Source organism: Urocitellus parryii, chromosome 6 (assembly GCF_045843805.1).
Source record: "Urocitellus parryii isolate mUroPar1 chromosome 6, mUroPar1.hap1, whole genome shotgun sequence".
NCBI lineage: Eukaryota > Metazoa > Chordata > Mammalia > Rodentia > Sciuridae > Urocitellus > Urocitellus parryii.
The window spans coordinates 150,605,114-150,618,036 of NC_135536.1; the positions used below are offsets into that span (position 1 = coordinate 150,605,114).

Consider the following 12,923-nt stretch of genomic DNA (forward strand, 5'->3'; position numbering starts at 1 on the left):
AGAACGACACAGATACACAGTATAAGTGGGCAGACAGAGGTGGAGCAAAGAGGAGTGAAGTCATGAAGGACAGAAGTGAAGTGTCTGCCCCTCCCTCCTGCCAAGTTTATTAACTCAAAAAAAGTTACATATTACCCATCATACCTGACTACACTCTAATCAGTTCCTTTAACCCTGAGTGCTAGCTAACTGAGATAAGGTCCAGGTTAATACAAACACAGACGCTCTTACCCCCAGTATGTTACTATGGAAACCAGGTAGTGCACCCCGCATAGTTATCTTAAGAGCCTCAGGGGGAAACTGCTAGGCATTTCAATGGTGGGAATCAGAGTGCCAGTTACCCCCTCGGGAGTTTGCTCACAGGGGGAACACTTCCCTATTTCCACAGTCAGAATACCTACACTTGCCTTACTCCCAAAGTTTCTCACCCTTGAGACAGCCGACATTCTTCTTTGAATGTGCTTCTGCTTTCAATATACCTCTTTCTGTTTTTAACTGGCACACTGTGAGAATGGCCTTAGGCCTGAGCCTACGCAACTCCATTTTAAAAACTCCAGTTTGAAACCTGCAGTCTCACCGGGCACATCCAACAGATCCCTCCAGTATGGCTTCAAACAAGTTATTTCCCCTCACCTGGATAAATAGAGTGAAGCCTCTGGCAGGCTGTCCTCACCAAATAAAAGGGAAATTCGAGAAGATCAGGGTGGAGACCACGAGACCAGATGTTTCTGATCCCAGGGTAAATGATGTCATGGAGAAATCCGGTGGTAGTTAAGGATTGAAATGGGGGTTGAAAGCCTCAAAATTTAATATAAATAATAGAGCTAATGAACAGGGATCAGCCAGCCAAAATAAGGATGCATTCGAGCTGGAGAGCCTGATGAGGACCTGGACTGATATCCCATCACTTGTCATCGTTTCCTAATTCTTTGCATGATTCTCACCGCTCTCAAACTCTACCGCCTGTCTGGACCTTGATGAGAGCTACAACTTCTCCCTATGACCCTCTCCTCAACCAGTTGTCCAGTCCATGCCAGGAAAAGCCTGCCTTTGTTCCAGACCTGATCACCATGGTCTGAGTGAGTGTGCATCTGCTGGACTTAAAGCCTTAAGACTTTTGATCTGACATTTGAACTTAGCATGCAGAGGAAATGTCTGTCACTAGCCTATCATGATTAACTGTGTTTTGCAATGCTTAGAATTAATCTAGAATTGTTTGCTGTGAATTGATTATGTCTATTGCAGTGCCTAGCATTAAGGATTGTTGTTTTCTTGATTAAGAATCTATAGAGTGAAATTGTATTGAGTAATTTGAGGGAATAAAGCATTAAAAGGGACAGAAGCACGTGGACATTCTTTATATATCTCCCCTCAACTGCATACATCGAAATTTTGCTCCCTCAATGACACACGTTTAAATTATTTTCTATAATATGTACCAAGAACCCCAGTGGTCCAGAGTCAAGTTCCTCCTTCTCTCTGGGAACTCTTCAGATCCTTCTTCAGAGACATTTCTTCTCCATCTCAACGGCAACATTTTTCTGCAAAAGACTAAACAATAAATATTTTAGGCCTTGCAACCATATGATGATACTTATGACTACTCAACTCTACTGTTGTACAGTAAAATCAGTAAAAGACAATATAGAAATAAATGTGTTGCATTCCAATTATTAAAAATCTGAGATGAGTTAAACTTATTTCAGCATGAAAAAGGTTCTAGGACCAAGCAACATTCCAGATGAAAGCTGGTTCCCAATAGAATATCCCACTGCACATGTATAAGCTATATTTATAGTTTAAAGTGAAAAGAAAATGACAGAGGAAAAAGAAGAACTTGATTGGCCAGAGGTCCCACTGCTAATTAACTGAGACTCAATTGCCTAGTAACAAAATTTGTTTATATATCAAGATAAGATACTGTTCACTATATACAGAAGCCACTCTGGGGAGAACTTTATCATTCCAGCATGGAGACTGATTTGGGCCAAACCCAATTGAACACACACAAATTATGAACAATAAAACTTAAATACCATGTAATTTTCACCTATCAGGAAATACTCTTTTTTTATTTCTTTTCCCAATCATTTGACAGTGTAAAAACACTGTGTCACAAAATCAGTGTGTCAGGCCTCATTTACCTAGTTGCCCTGATCTACCTGATAACTTCTAGTCACTGATGATAACAGCATTATCCAAACTTCAGAAAAGTTACCCAAGAAAGACAAAAAAGTTAGAAACTGGTTTCAAGATCTTGTTCTACTTCCAGAAGACAAATCTTGATTTCGTCTTTCTGGGAATTTAACAGACTGTCTGGGTCCCTTAACCTCTTGTGATACCAGAAAACCATCTGGTATAACTGAAAGGTATGGAGAAACCTGAGATGCAAGATCTCAGGAAAAGCAATCAAGATGGGCAAAACTTCAGGCAGACACTACAGTGCCCCCTAGATCTTCAGGCACAGTTGTCAACCAAAGGCTCAAAAATGTGCTGGTGCGGGTTCCAGCTATAATGAGGCTACCATTCTGAGTGAGGTAGACATCAAGGCGCAATGTGGCCGCGATCCGATCTAGTAGAAAGCAGCGCCTACAACCAGCTGTTCGGTGAGATTTGAAAACAAGGGCCGTCACAGCTTTGCACTCCTCTTGAGCTCCTGCTGCTGACAGTTACCCGTTCTGTAACCACGAAGCGAGGACACTGAAGACTTACCCTTACACCCAGACTTAGGGTCATCAAGGACCGCCAATATTTTGGAGCTGCCTGAGGTTCCCAGCACAGTAGCATGCCGCCCAACAGAGAAGCCAGCTTCTCAGTCTCCCTCCCGGGGGCTGGACAGCGCAGAAAACCTTTCGGGGCAGTTAAGACGTCCTCCTGGCGCAGGGGACACAAAAGCGAGAAAACAGACAAGCGAAAATAAACCAAAATGACGAAAACCGCGCTGCTCGTCACTGTGACGTGGAAGTCTTAACGCACGAGTTAGAAACCCTAAATTCGAAATCTCGCGGGATCTTGCCGTTCTCTGACGCTCAGAGATGGCGACATCTCACAGAAGTTTCAGAGGCTACTACAGGCGATTGCTGTGGCTCCGCGCGGCGCGGGAGGGTCAGGTGACCTAAAGGCTCCGCCCATGTCTTTCCTCACCGGTCGGTCTCACGCCTGCGCGGGCAAAGGAGACTTGGCGCGTCGCTTGGGCTGCCGGCGCTATGGGGCTGACCCGCGTGCGGGCTATTTTCTTTGACCTGGACAACACGCTCATCGACACGGCCGGGGCGAGCAAGAGAGGCATGTTGGAGGTAACGTCCCCGCTCCCATGGCTCTTCTCCAGACTCAGCACTCCCCAACCCCGTACTGCGCGGGTCCCCCAGTGCCCACTTCCCAGACCCAGGAATCACTGGCCGCACTCGTCCTTGGAGACTTCAGTAGCTCTCTGGGGGCTGGAAAGACCTGGGAAAGGGCGAGCGGGCTGGGGGATCTCAGCTGGGAGGGGACTGCCTTCCCCGACCCCAGTCCACAGGCTCAGGGAACTGGCTTCTTGCAGACTGTTTCTGCTCAAGGGACCCGGAAGCATGTCCTTAAAACTGCCACGATAGTGGAACCGCCCACAAACGCAGGTAGATGGTCACCGTGCCACTGTACACCCGTGCTGAGCCAGGTAGAGTTTGGACAGTTCAGACCACGGGCGCACGCATCTGAGCTTAGTGGTGGGTCTTGCGGGAGGGACATTTCCCCCAACTGTCGTCTTCAGTGGACTTAGAAAAGAATCATTGAAGGCAGCCCCAATTTTTGACCCAAGAAGTTACGTAAGTTACGTAAGTATCAGAGGTGAACCCCGATTTGAAGCTGCATCTGAGAATTTTTTCTGCAGAACTCGCTTCTGGCTTTCCTGATCTGCTCAGATTTCCAAGGAGACACGGCAAAAATCCGTGCTGCCCCGGTGAGGTATTGCTCAGCAGCATCCTCTCCGTGTACCTACAAATGCTGTTGCAGACCTTCCCAGCGCTTTCCAGCCCCTAATCCACCCTTGCTTTCCTTCCTCTACCTTCAGCTTCAAGGAGAAATCGAAGGATTATCAGATGTGAAAAAACCCGCTTTCAAAAGCCAATCCTTTCAACTCTGAATGTCCCGTCCTTCATACTTCATCAGGTAGATTTCGTCTCCCTGAATCTTCAGCTTCTTCATTCTTTTTTTCCCCCCTGTGCATTTCACTTGTGCTGCATGTTCGTAGTCTTTTTTTTTTTTTTAATGAAAAAGAACACCTCCCTTGGACTCTTTCTATAGTATATATTCCCTATCTCTCTCAGCCATGGTTTTAGAGAATCTATGCCCCTGATTTCCTTGTCTCTACCTCCTATGGATTCCTAAATCCATTGCAAGGTAGCTTCTATCTCTAGCTCTAGAATGAAATAGATGTGCCAGGTAATTGGGCCTATCCCCACAGTGCCAGAGTCACACTGGATATTTTGAATGTATTTTTTATTTGTTTGTTTGTTTAATGGTGCTAGGGATCTACTCCATGGCCTTGGCACATGCTACACAAATGCTCTACCACTATACTACATCCCTAGCCCTTTGAATCCATCTTAATGCCTTTATTAAGGCCTTCCATACTATTTATTGTTCCGTTCATCTTCATGCCTTTGACCTTGAACTCAAGGACACATCTCTGTGCTATATTGCCTCCAGTAATCCTAAGTGCCAACAGTACATATTTTTTTAAAAAAGAGAGATAGAAGAGAATTTTTTAATATTTATTTTTCAGTTTTCAGTGAACACAACTCTTTATTTTATTTTATGTGGTGCTGAGGATGGAACCCAGCACCCCGCGCATGCCAGGCGAGCGCATTACCGCTTGAGCCACATCCCCAGCCCAACAGTACATATTTTTCTATGTGTTCTTAACAAGCTAAGACTAGTATGTTACAATTGAATTCTTGTTTTAGACCAGTTTTTGCTAATAGGCCAAGAGTTCAGGCTTTGAAATCAGATATTTGAGTTAATAACTGTCAGGTAAGTTTAATACAATGCATGGGAAGTACAGAGCATCCCGTGTTTTACTCAGTGAATTGTACCACCATGTTCCCTAACTTCTACCCCAATGCATATCCCCCTTGCCATCATTTTAGTTACAGCCTGACTCATCTCTCATCTAGACTGTTGATGTGATCTTGTCTCCAGGCTGGCCACATCTAGTTGATCCTCCATGTTCCTGTCACAGAGATTTCTAAAGCAAAAATTAGAAGTAGAACCAGATGCAGTGGAGCATGCCTGTGGTCCTAGCTACTCAGGTGACTGAGGCAGGAGGATCACTTAGTACAGGAGTTTGAGACCAGCCTGGGCAACATAGTAAGACTCTGTCACATACACACACAAAAAAATTAGACTATATTTCTTCCTAGTCTGTCACTTTCACTTTTATATCAGTACCATATTTTGTTTTTCAGATATCTCTTACTGCAGCTATCAATGGATGTTGTTAATTTTTGCAGCTTAGGTTGCCTACAGCTAAATAGTGAACTTTGTTTGACTCATGGTAAATGCTGAATGAATATTGGGTTGATGGAAAAAAATTTTGATCTAGTCTTAGTTCTATTACCACTCCCTTTATAAATAACTTATTAACTAAGCAGAGTTGAATGGTGTGAATACTTTATCATGCAAGGATACATCACTACTCATATGTGTTGATCTATTCTTAAGTAACCCATGTCAGACTTCATAAATCATCACAAATGATTTATGAATCAAAAAACAGGGAAATGTCTGGTCTTTACATTGGGCTTAGGGAGAAGAAGTAATATACTAACTATATATGTCAGTTTAAATATTTTTTTAATCATCTGAGAAAGGTATATTTTTTTTCATCTTCAGACCTGTTTTTCAGTGTAATACCAAAGAAGAAAGCTTATACAGAAATGTAGTTTCTCATTTAAACAAAGCAGAAAAATTTTTGTATTTGTGAATTTACTTTTAAGTGATATGACAGAAGACATAATAAATATATTTATAGATGCATTAGAAAAAGTGGAGGAGGAAATGAATTGCAATTTCAAATAGTTTGGTCAGATTTGGCCTCATTGGATAGATATTGTGTGAGCAAAGACTTATAAACTAGAAATAACAGAAGGCCTATTTGAAATGCAAGTCTGTGTGCAGATAGTCATACTTTGTGGGTATGTATTTTTCGGGGGAAGGGAGGGCATACTAGGGATTGAATTCAGGGGGCACTAGATCACTGAGCCACCTCCCCAGCCCTTTTTTGTATGTTACTTACAGACATGGTCTCACTTCAATGCTTAGCACCTTGCTAAATTGATGAGGCTGGCTTTGAACTCGCAGTCCTCCTGCTCAGTCTCCCCAGCCGATGGGATGACAGGCATGTGCCACCACTCCTGGTTTATTTTTAAATTCAGCCCCTTCACATCCAAATAATTGGTATTAAGAAAATACTTTTGCCCAGTCATATGATATCAAGTGTTACATGGTTCCCAAACCAGCCCCTCACATAAAATAACAGTTAGCTAAACTCTAGTTTTCGTGATAATAATATTAGTGCTAGATCCAGAGAGCAGTAAGTAGAATAAATTTCCTTTTTATACATATTCTGAAAGACAGCCTTAGAGATTTGAAGTGGATGAGTTTATTTTAATCTATAAACTAATAACCCCCAACTATCATAATAGGTACCTGATGGGCTCATTGTATTTGAATCCTTGATAAATCTACTTTCCCCATGTGTAAAATGTCCTCATCCCTTCAAGTTAAAAATCTTTTCCTCCACCTCCAATTTAATCAAAATTCATAGTCTCAACACAGGTGCTAGGAGAGTTTGTAATGTGTACTGATTCAACTTAAGTGTTAGTTCTGTTTGAACTAATATGTAAATGATAAACTGTTCCCTAATGATATTAACATTATTAAAATGCTTCCTATTGTCCCCAACAAATCCGTAGTTGCTGTGTGACAGTAATGGTGTGTAACTAATGAGAAACTTAATGCAAAGGATGTAATAGGAGAAATTTTGAAACTCAAGCAGTATGCCATGTCTTCACAAATATCTTCCCTTTAAAGTGAGCCGAATCTGTTTTTCAGAGCCACAAAGAGTGTGGATTACACATTGCCAATTGTAGTGACAGGTAATTGGATTATTATTGAGAACTCTGTTATCTAGCTGTGAACCAGCCATTTGCTCTCTAACACTGTGCAGTCCTAGAAGCCTATGTCCTTTCACTGTGAAGCAAGGATACTAAAACTAGAAAATGCCCTTTGATCATAGCTTAAGAGTAATTAAGTTATGTTTTCTAGAAAAGATAGTAACATAATCACAGAGGTTGAAAAGGCTCGATTGAAATTTTAACTTGACAGAGCAAAAGTTTTCAAGTATTTTGCCTTCATCTAAAAGTCTTATGGCTGGTTGTTTGTTTGTTTTGGTATTAGGGATGAACCCAAGGGCACTTTACCACTGAGCTCTGTTTACTTTTTAATTTGAGACAGAGTCTCACTAAATTACTTAGGGCCTTGCTAAGTTGCTAAGGCTGGCCTTGATTCTCCTGTCCCAGCCTCCTGAGTTACTTGGATTACAGGCATGTGCCACCATACCTGCAACATTTTCTGATAAGCCAAATAGTCTGAATTTTTTTTCTTTGTCATAAGGGACTCTCATATGCTTGAGGGAAAAACAATGTGTGTTTTATCTTTTTTTCCTTTTCAATAGGTGAAGCAGATTTCTGGTGTGAATAGCATGCCACTTGTAGTTTATTCTGTACATTTTTACTTTTTAGACTGCTTTGCTTGGATTTTGTTTAGTTGGTTTGGTTTTTTATTTTTTTCCTTTTTGCAGTGTTGGGAATCAAACCCAGGGCTTCATGCGTTCTAGGTACATGTTCTACCACTGAGCTACACACCTACCCCATCACAGCAGACACTTTTTAATCCCAGCCAGGTACATTGCATTTATTTCCAAAGATACCACCCACCCCAGTTGCCCTGCATGGTCAACTTTTGTCAGAGGCATACCCTGAGACAGGAACTTCTTCAGGTGCAGGTATTCATTTGGGATTTGATCCCAGGAAGCACTCTAAGGCTGTGGAAAAGTAAGACAGGTAGGAAAAGGAATCTAATGCAGGTGATTAATAAGCAGGTTTCTATTTGTGTGAGTAGTGGGGGATGTCTGGGAGGCAGTATACAGAATACAGTTGTCCTTCCCAAGGGAAAAAAAAAAAAGCACGGAGCTGGGGATGTGGCTCAAGCGGTAGCGTGCTCTCCTGGCATGCGTGCGGCCCAGGTTCGATCCTCAGCACCACATACAAACAAAAATGTTGTGTCCACTGAAAACTAAAAAATAAATATTAAAAAAATTCCCCCCCCCTCTCTAAAAAAAAAAAGAAAGAAAGAAAAAAAAAGCAGTGATATTTATCCAACAATTTTTGTCCCTCTTTGGTTGAGGGTTGCTCCGTGGCAACTCTTCAGCTGCAGACTTGGCATGTATGTGTCTGAGGCCAAATAAAGTCTGTAAGCAAAGAAGCATAAAGACTTGCAGTATGAAGGCATTGGCATATGTGGGAACAGTAGGTGCCAAGGAGTTTCAGGCAGCATCCACTACAGCATGGGTTTCAAGGCCTTTTATGAGATGGTTTCAGATGGCCTCTACAGCCTCATCTCTTAGCATCCTTCCTCAAACACCTCCCATTTTGGCTCAACTCAGCTTGCCTTTTCTAGATAAAAAATGTTTGAGCCAGACACAGTGGCACATGTCTCTGGAGACTGAGGCAGGAGAATGGTGAGTTCAAAGTGAGCCTCAGCAACTGAGCAAGGCACTAAGCAATTCAGCAAGATCCTGTCTCTAAATAAAATATTAAAAAGGACTGAGGATATGGCTCCGGGGTTAAGCGCCTCTGGGTTCAATTCCTGGTACCAAAAAAAAAAGAAAGAAAAAATCCAAGCTCTTGGCCTCATTCCTTCTGTCTAGAATGATTTGAATTCTTCTCCCATAACTACCTTATCTGCATGGTAACACCTTCATTTAAATGTGACTTCCTCTGCCAAGACTTTCCAACTACCCTTAACAGTTAGTTCAATTTTTCCCCCCATGGTGCTGGTCCACTCAACTGTCACAGCACTTAACCCGCCATTTACAGTGATTGTGTGCCTGCTTTTCCATATCAGAACAAGAGAGCTGGTCTCCAGGGTCTAAGGCATAATGTCAAGGCTAGTGTTTGGGCTTTGGAAGTAGATAAATGTGGATTAATATAGCTTGGGCAAGTTTTTAACAGTTCTACACTTCCATTGCCTCATGTTAAAAAGGGAATTCCCTTGTAGAGTTGTAGAAAGGGACAGAAGTAATGTTATGTGTATCTTTAGTAATAATGTTTGCCATGTTAGGGTTCGTAGTAAATGTTAAAAGATAGTCCAAGTGGATAAGAATATAGAGCAATAAGCTTGCGGTTGTAGCTTAGTAGTAGAGCACTTGCTTGTCATAACCAAGGCATTGGATTCAATGCCCAACACTGCAAAAAAAAAGGTGAAATGGCTGTAGATGAGAAAAAGTTAGACAAACTAGCATTAGTTTTTCTGGGAAGAATCTAAGCAATGCTTGTCAGAAAATTTAAATGTTTTACCATAAGCAAAAGTTTTATTTTCCCGTTGTTGTGACCAAAATGAAAGGTGATAGACTTAAAATTGCAAAATAAATGAAGGCTGTGTGTGAAAAAATCTTAGAATGGAAATTTTTTTAAGGTTATATCTTTTCAAGATGAAGCAGTGGAAGTTTAGAACTGTTAAAAACTCACCTAAGTTGGGCGTGGTGGCACACACCTGTAATTCCAGCAGCTTGGGGAGACTGAGACAAGGGGATCACAAATTCAGGTTCCAGCCTTTGCAACTTAGCAAGGCCCAAAGCCTATTTGCAAGATCCTATCTCAAAATAAAAAATGTAATGTTATGAACGACCAATAAAAAAAAATAAATAAATAAATAAATAAAAATTAAAAAAAAAATGTTTAAAAAGACTGGGGATGTGGTTCAGTGGTTAAGCACCCCTGGGTTTAATCCCTGGTACCAGAAGAAAAAAATTTGTCCAAACTGGGATTAAGACCCATGTTTGCCTATTTCCAAAGCCACATGCTTGTCTTTCTGCTATGTATGCCACACACATAAAGACAGAGAATTAGTTGTCTGGAGAGATAAGAGGTCCTCACTATTTGATGTCTTTAAAAAAAATAAGGTCAACTCCACCAGAAATGGTGCGGTAATGGAGCTGCTTCAGAGACTCAGCCACTATAGGACCACAACTTCTAAGGGCATTACTGTTACAAAGTGTATTAATGGAGTTATTTTCCTTTGTTTAGGTAATAAAGCTCTTAAAATCAAAATACCATTATAAAGAAGAGGCTGAAATCATCTGTGACAAAGTTCAAGTTAAACTCAGCAAGGAATGTTTTCATCCTTATAGTACATGCATTACAGATCTGAGGACTTCACACTGGGAAGAAGCAATCCAGGAAACAAAAGGTGGTGCAAACAATAGGAAATTGGCTGAAGAATGTTATTTCCTGTGGAAATCTACCCGTTTACAGCATATGACCCTAGCAGAAGACATCAAAGCCATGCTCACTGAACTTCGCAAGGAGGTCCGCCTTCTCTTGTTAACAAATGGTGACAGACAAACACAGAGAGAGAAGATCGAGGCCTGTGCCTGTCAGTCCTACTTTGATGCTATTGTTGTAGGTGGAGAACAGAAAGAGGAGAAACCTGCACCTTCCATATTTTATCATTGCTGTGATCTCCTTGGAGTACAGCCTGGGGACTGTGTGATGGTTGGTGACACATTAGAAACTGATATACAAGGAGGCCTCAACGCAGGACTGAAAGCAACAATCTGGATAAACAAAAATGGAATAGCACCACTGACATCATCCCCTATTCCACACTATATAGTTTCTTCTGTACTAGAATTACCTGCTCTCTTACAAAATATAGATGACAAAGTCAATATGTCAGCTTAAAGCACATATTATATTCAGTTCTAAGAATAACTTGACTTAAGATTTAATGACCATTTTGTGAAGGTCCTCCCAACCTTATTGCTTTTGACAACCAACCATTGACTTGTATTTATATCTGAAAATGCAGGTTGCATTAATACAGGTTACTTTCAGGAGTATGTAGTCCAGACAACTTGAGGAAATACATTATTTGTTAGTACATAACTTGAGATTTTTAAAAAATTATTTTATTAATGTTTTAGTATCTTGGTTCCATGATAGCTTATGCATGGATACACAAATGCAGCTTATATGACCTAAAAATAGATATTTTTTAAAAAATAGATATTCCAAAACACGTATAATAGAGATTTATTAGAGTGATTGAATCTGATTCATATGAAGTGTTAAGTCATGCAAATCAAGGCATTTCACAGTGAAATTATTCTGCTATTTTTTAAATAAGTCATATTTTTGCTTATTCTGGGTGTGTATTTTCTATTATGAATCTAATTTTTCTGCATGACATTTTTGGGGGTTGTTTTTCTGTGGTGTGTACATGACAGCTCCAGTTTAAAAAAAAAAACTGCTAAAATCAACACGTGGTGCTCTTTTTCCATGCCAATTTAAAGCAAGCTTGTAACTTCCTTGTAGTCTTTACCTCTTATAGAGCTATTTTTACTATCATTCCAGGCACACAGTGTAATTGAGGGGACTCAACTTGCTGGGGATAGGTGCAAGTCACATGGCACCAAAAGTCATTTTTCCTCCTGTGGATGTGTAAGGGGAAAATTGCCTTCATGTGGCCTAACCAGGTAGTTTCCCTGCCCCCATTTGTTCTCTATTTACTGATTTCAAAACATAGTAAAAAACTAGTAGAAAATAAGGTTTTGCTGTAAACTACTTCCAGGGTGCCATTTTAATACTTGAGTGACTCTTAAAGTTACCATCTGCCTTAAGTCTGTTATTCACATTTTCAGAAATAATTACTGTTTTGCAAATTTTTGTATCTAATTCAGGGTTCACTTGGATCCTATTAATTCATAGTTCCATGGCAATATATCAGCTGGAAACTAGAAAATTTTCCTAAGCCATGAGACAAGACAGTTTCATAATTCCACTAATTAAACTTGTACTGAAGTGATAAAGAAAAGAGTGATTAATAAAGGAAATATTAGTAGGATCGTTTTTGGTAATACGAAAAAAAAAAAAAAACTAAAAGTACTAATGTAAAATACTAGGTGGTATACTGGGATTTGCAAAACTGTAACTCGAAGATGGATAATTGAGTTTTAGATTATACCTGAGAACCTAAAAGGCAATTATTTTTTGTCTGCTACTAAGAACCAAATTTTCTGCCTTGTACAAATGTCCTTTTGTGTTTACTTAAGACTCTTGATTGTCCCAGGGTGCTGTTGCTATGAAGCTAAACATCTAAACATGGTATGTTTGTATTTCCAATATGCCACCATCTGACCTTGATTAAATTTTAGCTATTAGAAGTTGGTAAGTTTGGAGGCTTTTGAAAAAAACAATTATGTGCATGATTTCTCTAATACATTGATTGATGTGTAGTACTAAGGCTCATACTAGCCCACAGGGTGGATGTGGACAATGTCACATCCATTACTGATTCATCACTCATACATTATGCTAGCCAATCTCAACAAGATAGCTCATAGAACATTATGTGAGCAATTATTGAAAAATTACCCAGTGGGGACTGGACACAATGATTCATACTTATAATCACAGCTACTGGGAAGGCTGAGACAGGAGGATCACAAGTTTTGAGGTCATGTTGGGCAATTCTAGTTAGAACTGTCTCAAAAAGGACTGGGCATACAGCTCAATAGTAGAGTTCCCTGCTCAATACCTAGTACCACAAAAAAAGAAGGATCTAGGGGGAAATTGAGGATTAAGCTATGCAGTACAGCAATG

The 12,923-nt window shown here is 40.5% G+C and overlaps 1 protein-coding gene across 2 annotated transcripts; it reads left to right on the forward strand.

The window, feature by feature from the left end:
* The first annotated feature begins 3,183 nt into the window (after positions 1–3,183).
* On the forward strand, positions 3,184–11,461 carry Nanp (N-acetylneuraminic acid phosphatase). Of its 2 annotated transcripts, XR_003301171.2 has the most exons (3): positions 3,207–3,296; positions 4,049–4,146; positions 10,347–10,434. XR_003301171.2 is itself a non-coding variant. In XM_026393039.2 (2 exons), the coding sequence occupies exons 1-2, from the start codon at positions 3,207–3,209 to the stop codon at positions 11,001–11,003; spliced, it is 747 nt and encodes a 248-aa protein (XP_026248824.1). In that variant the 5' UTR covers positions 3,184–3,206; the 3' UTR covers positions 11,004–11,461. The 2 variants fall into 2 exon arrangements, 1 of the variants encoding a protein (XP_026248824.1); XM_026393039.2 differs by lacking the exon at positions 4,049–4,146 and having other exon boundaries at positions 3,184–3,296; positions 10,347–11,461.
* The last annotated feature ends 1,462 nt before the right edge of the window (positions 11,462–12,923 follow it).

What these genes read in the sequence shown, in the direction of transcription:
- Nanp (XM_026393039.2), top strand. Translation starts at nt 3,207, where the DNA reads ATGGGGCTGACCCGCGTGCGGGCTATTTTCTTTGACCTGGACAACACG. An exon ending in GCAAGAGAGGCATGTTGGAG is followed by an intron (nt 3,297 to 10,346) that starts GTAACGTCCCCG and finishes TCCTTTGTTTAG; the next exon opens with GTAATAAAGCTCTTAAAATC.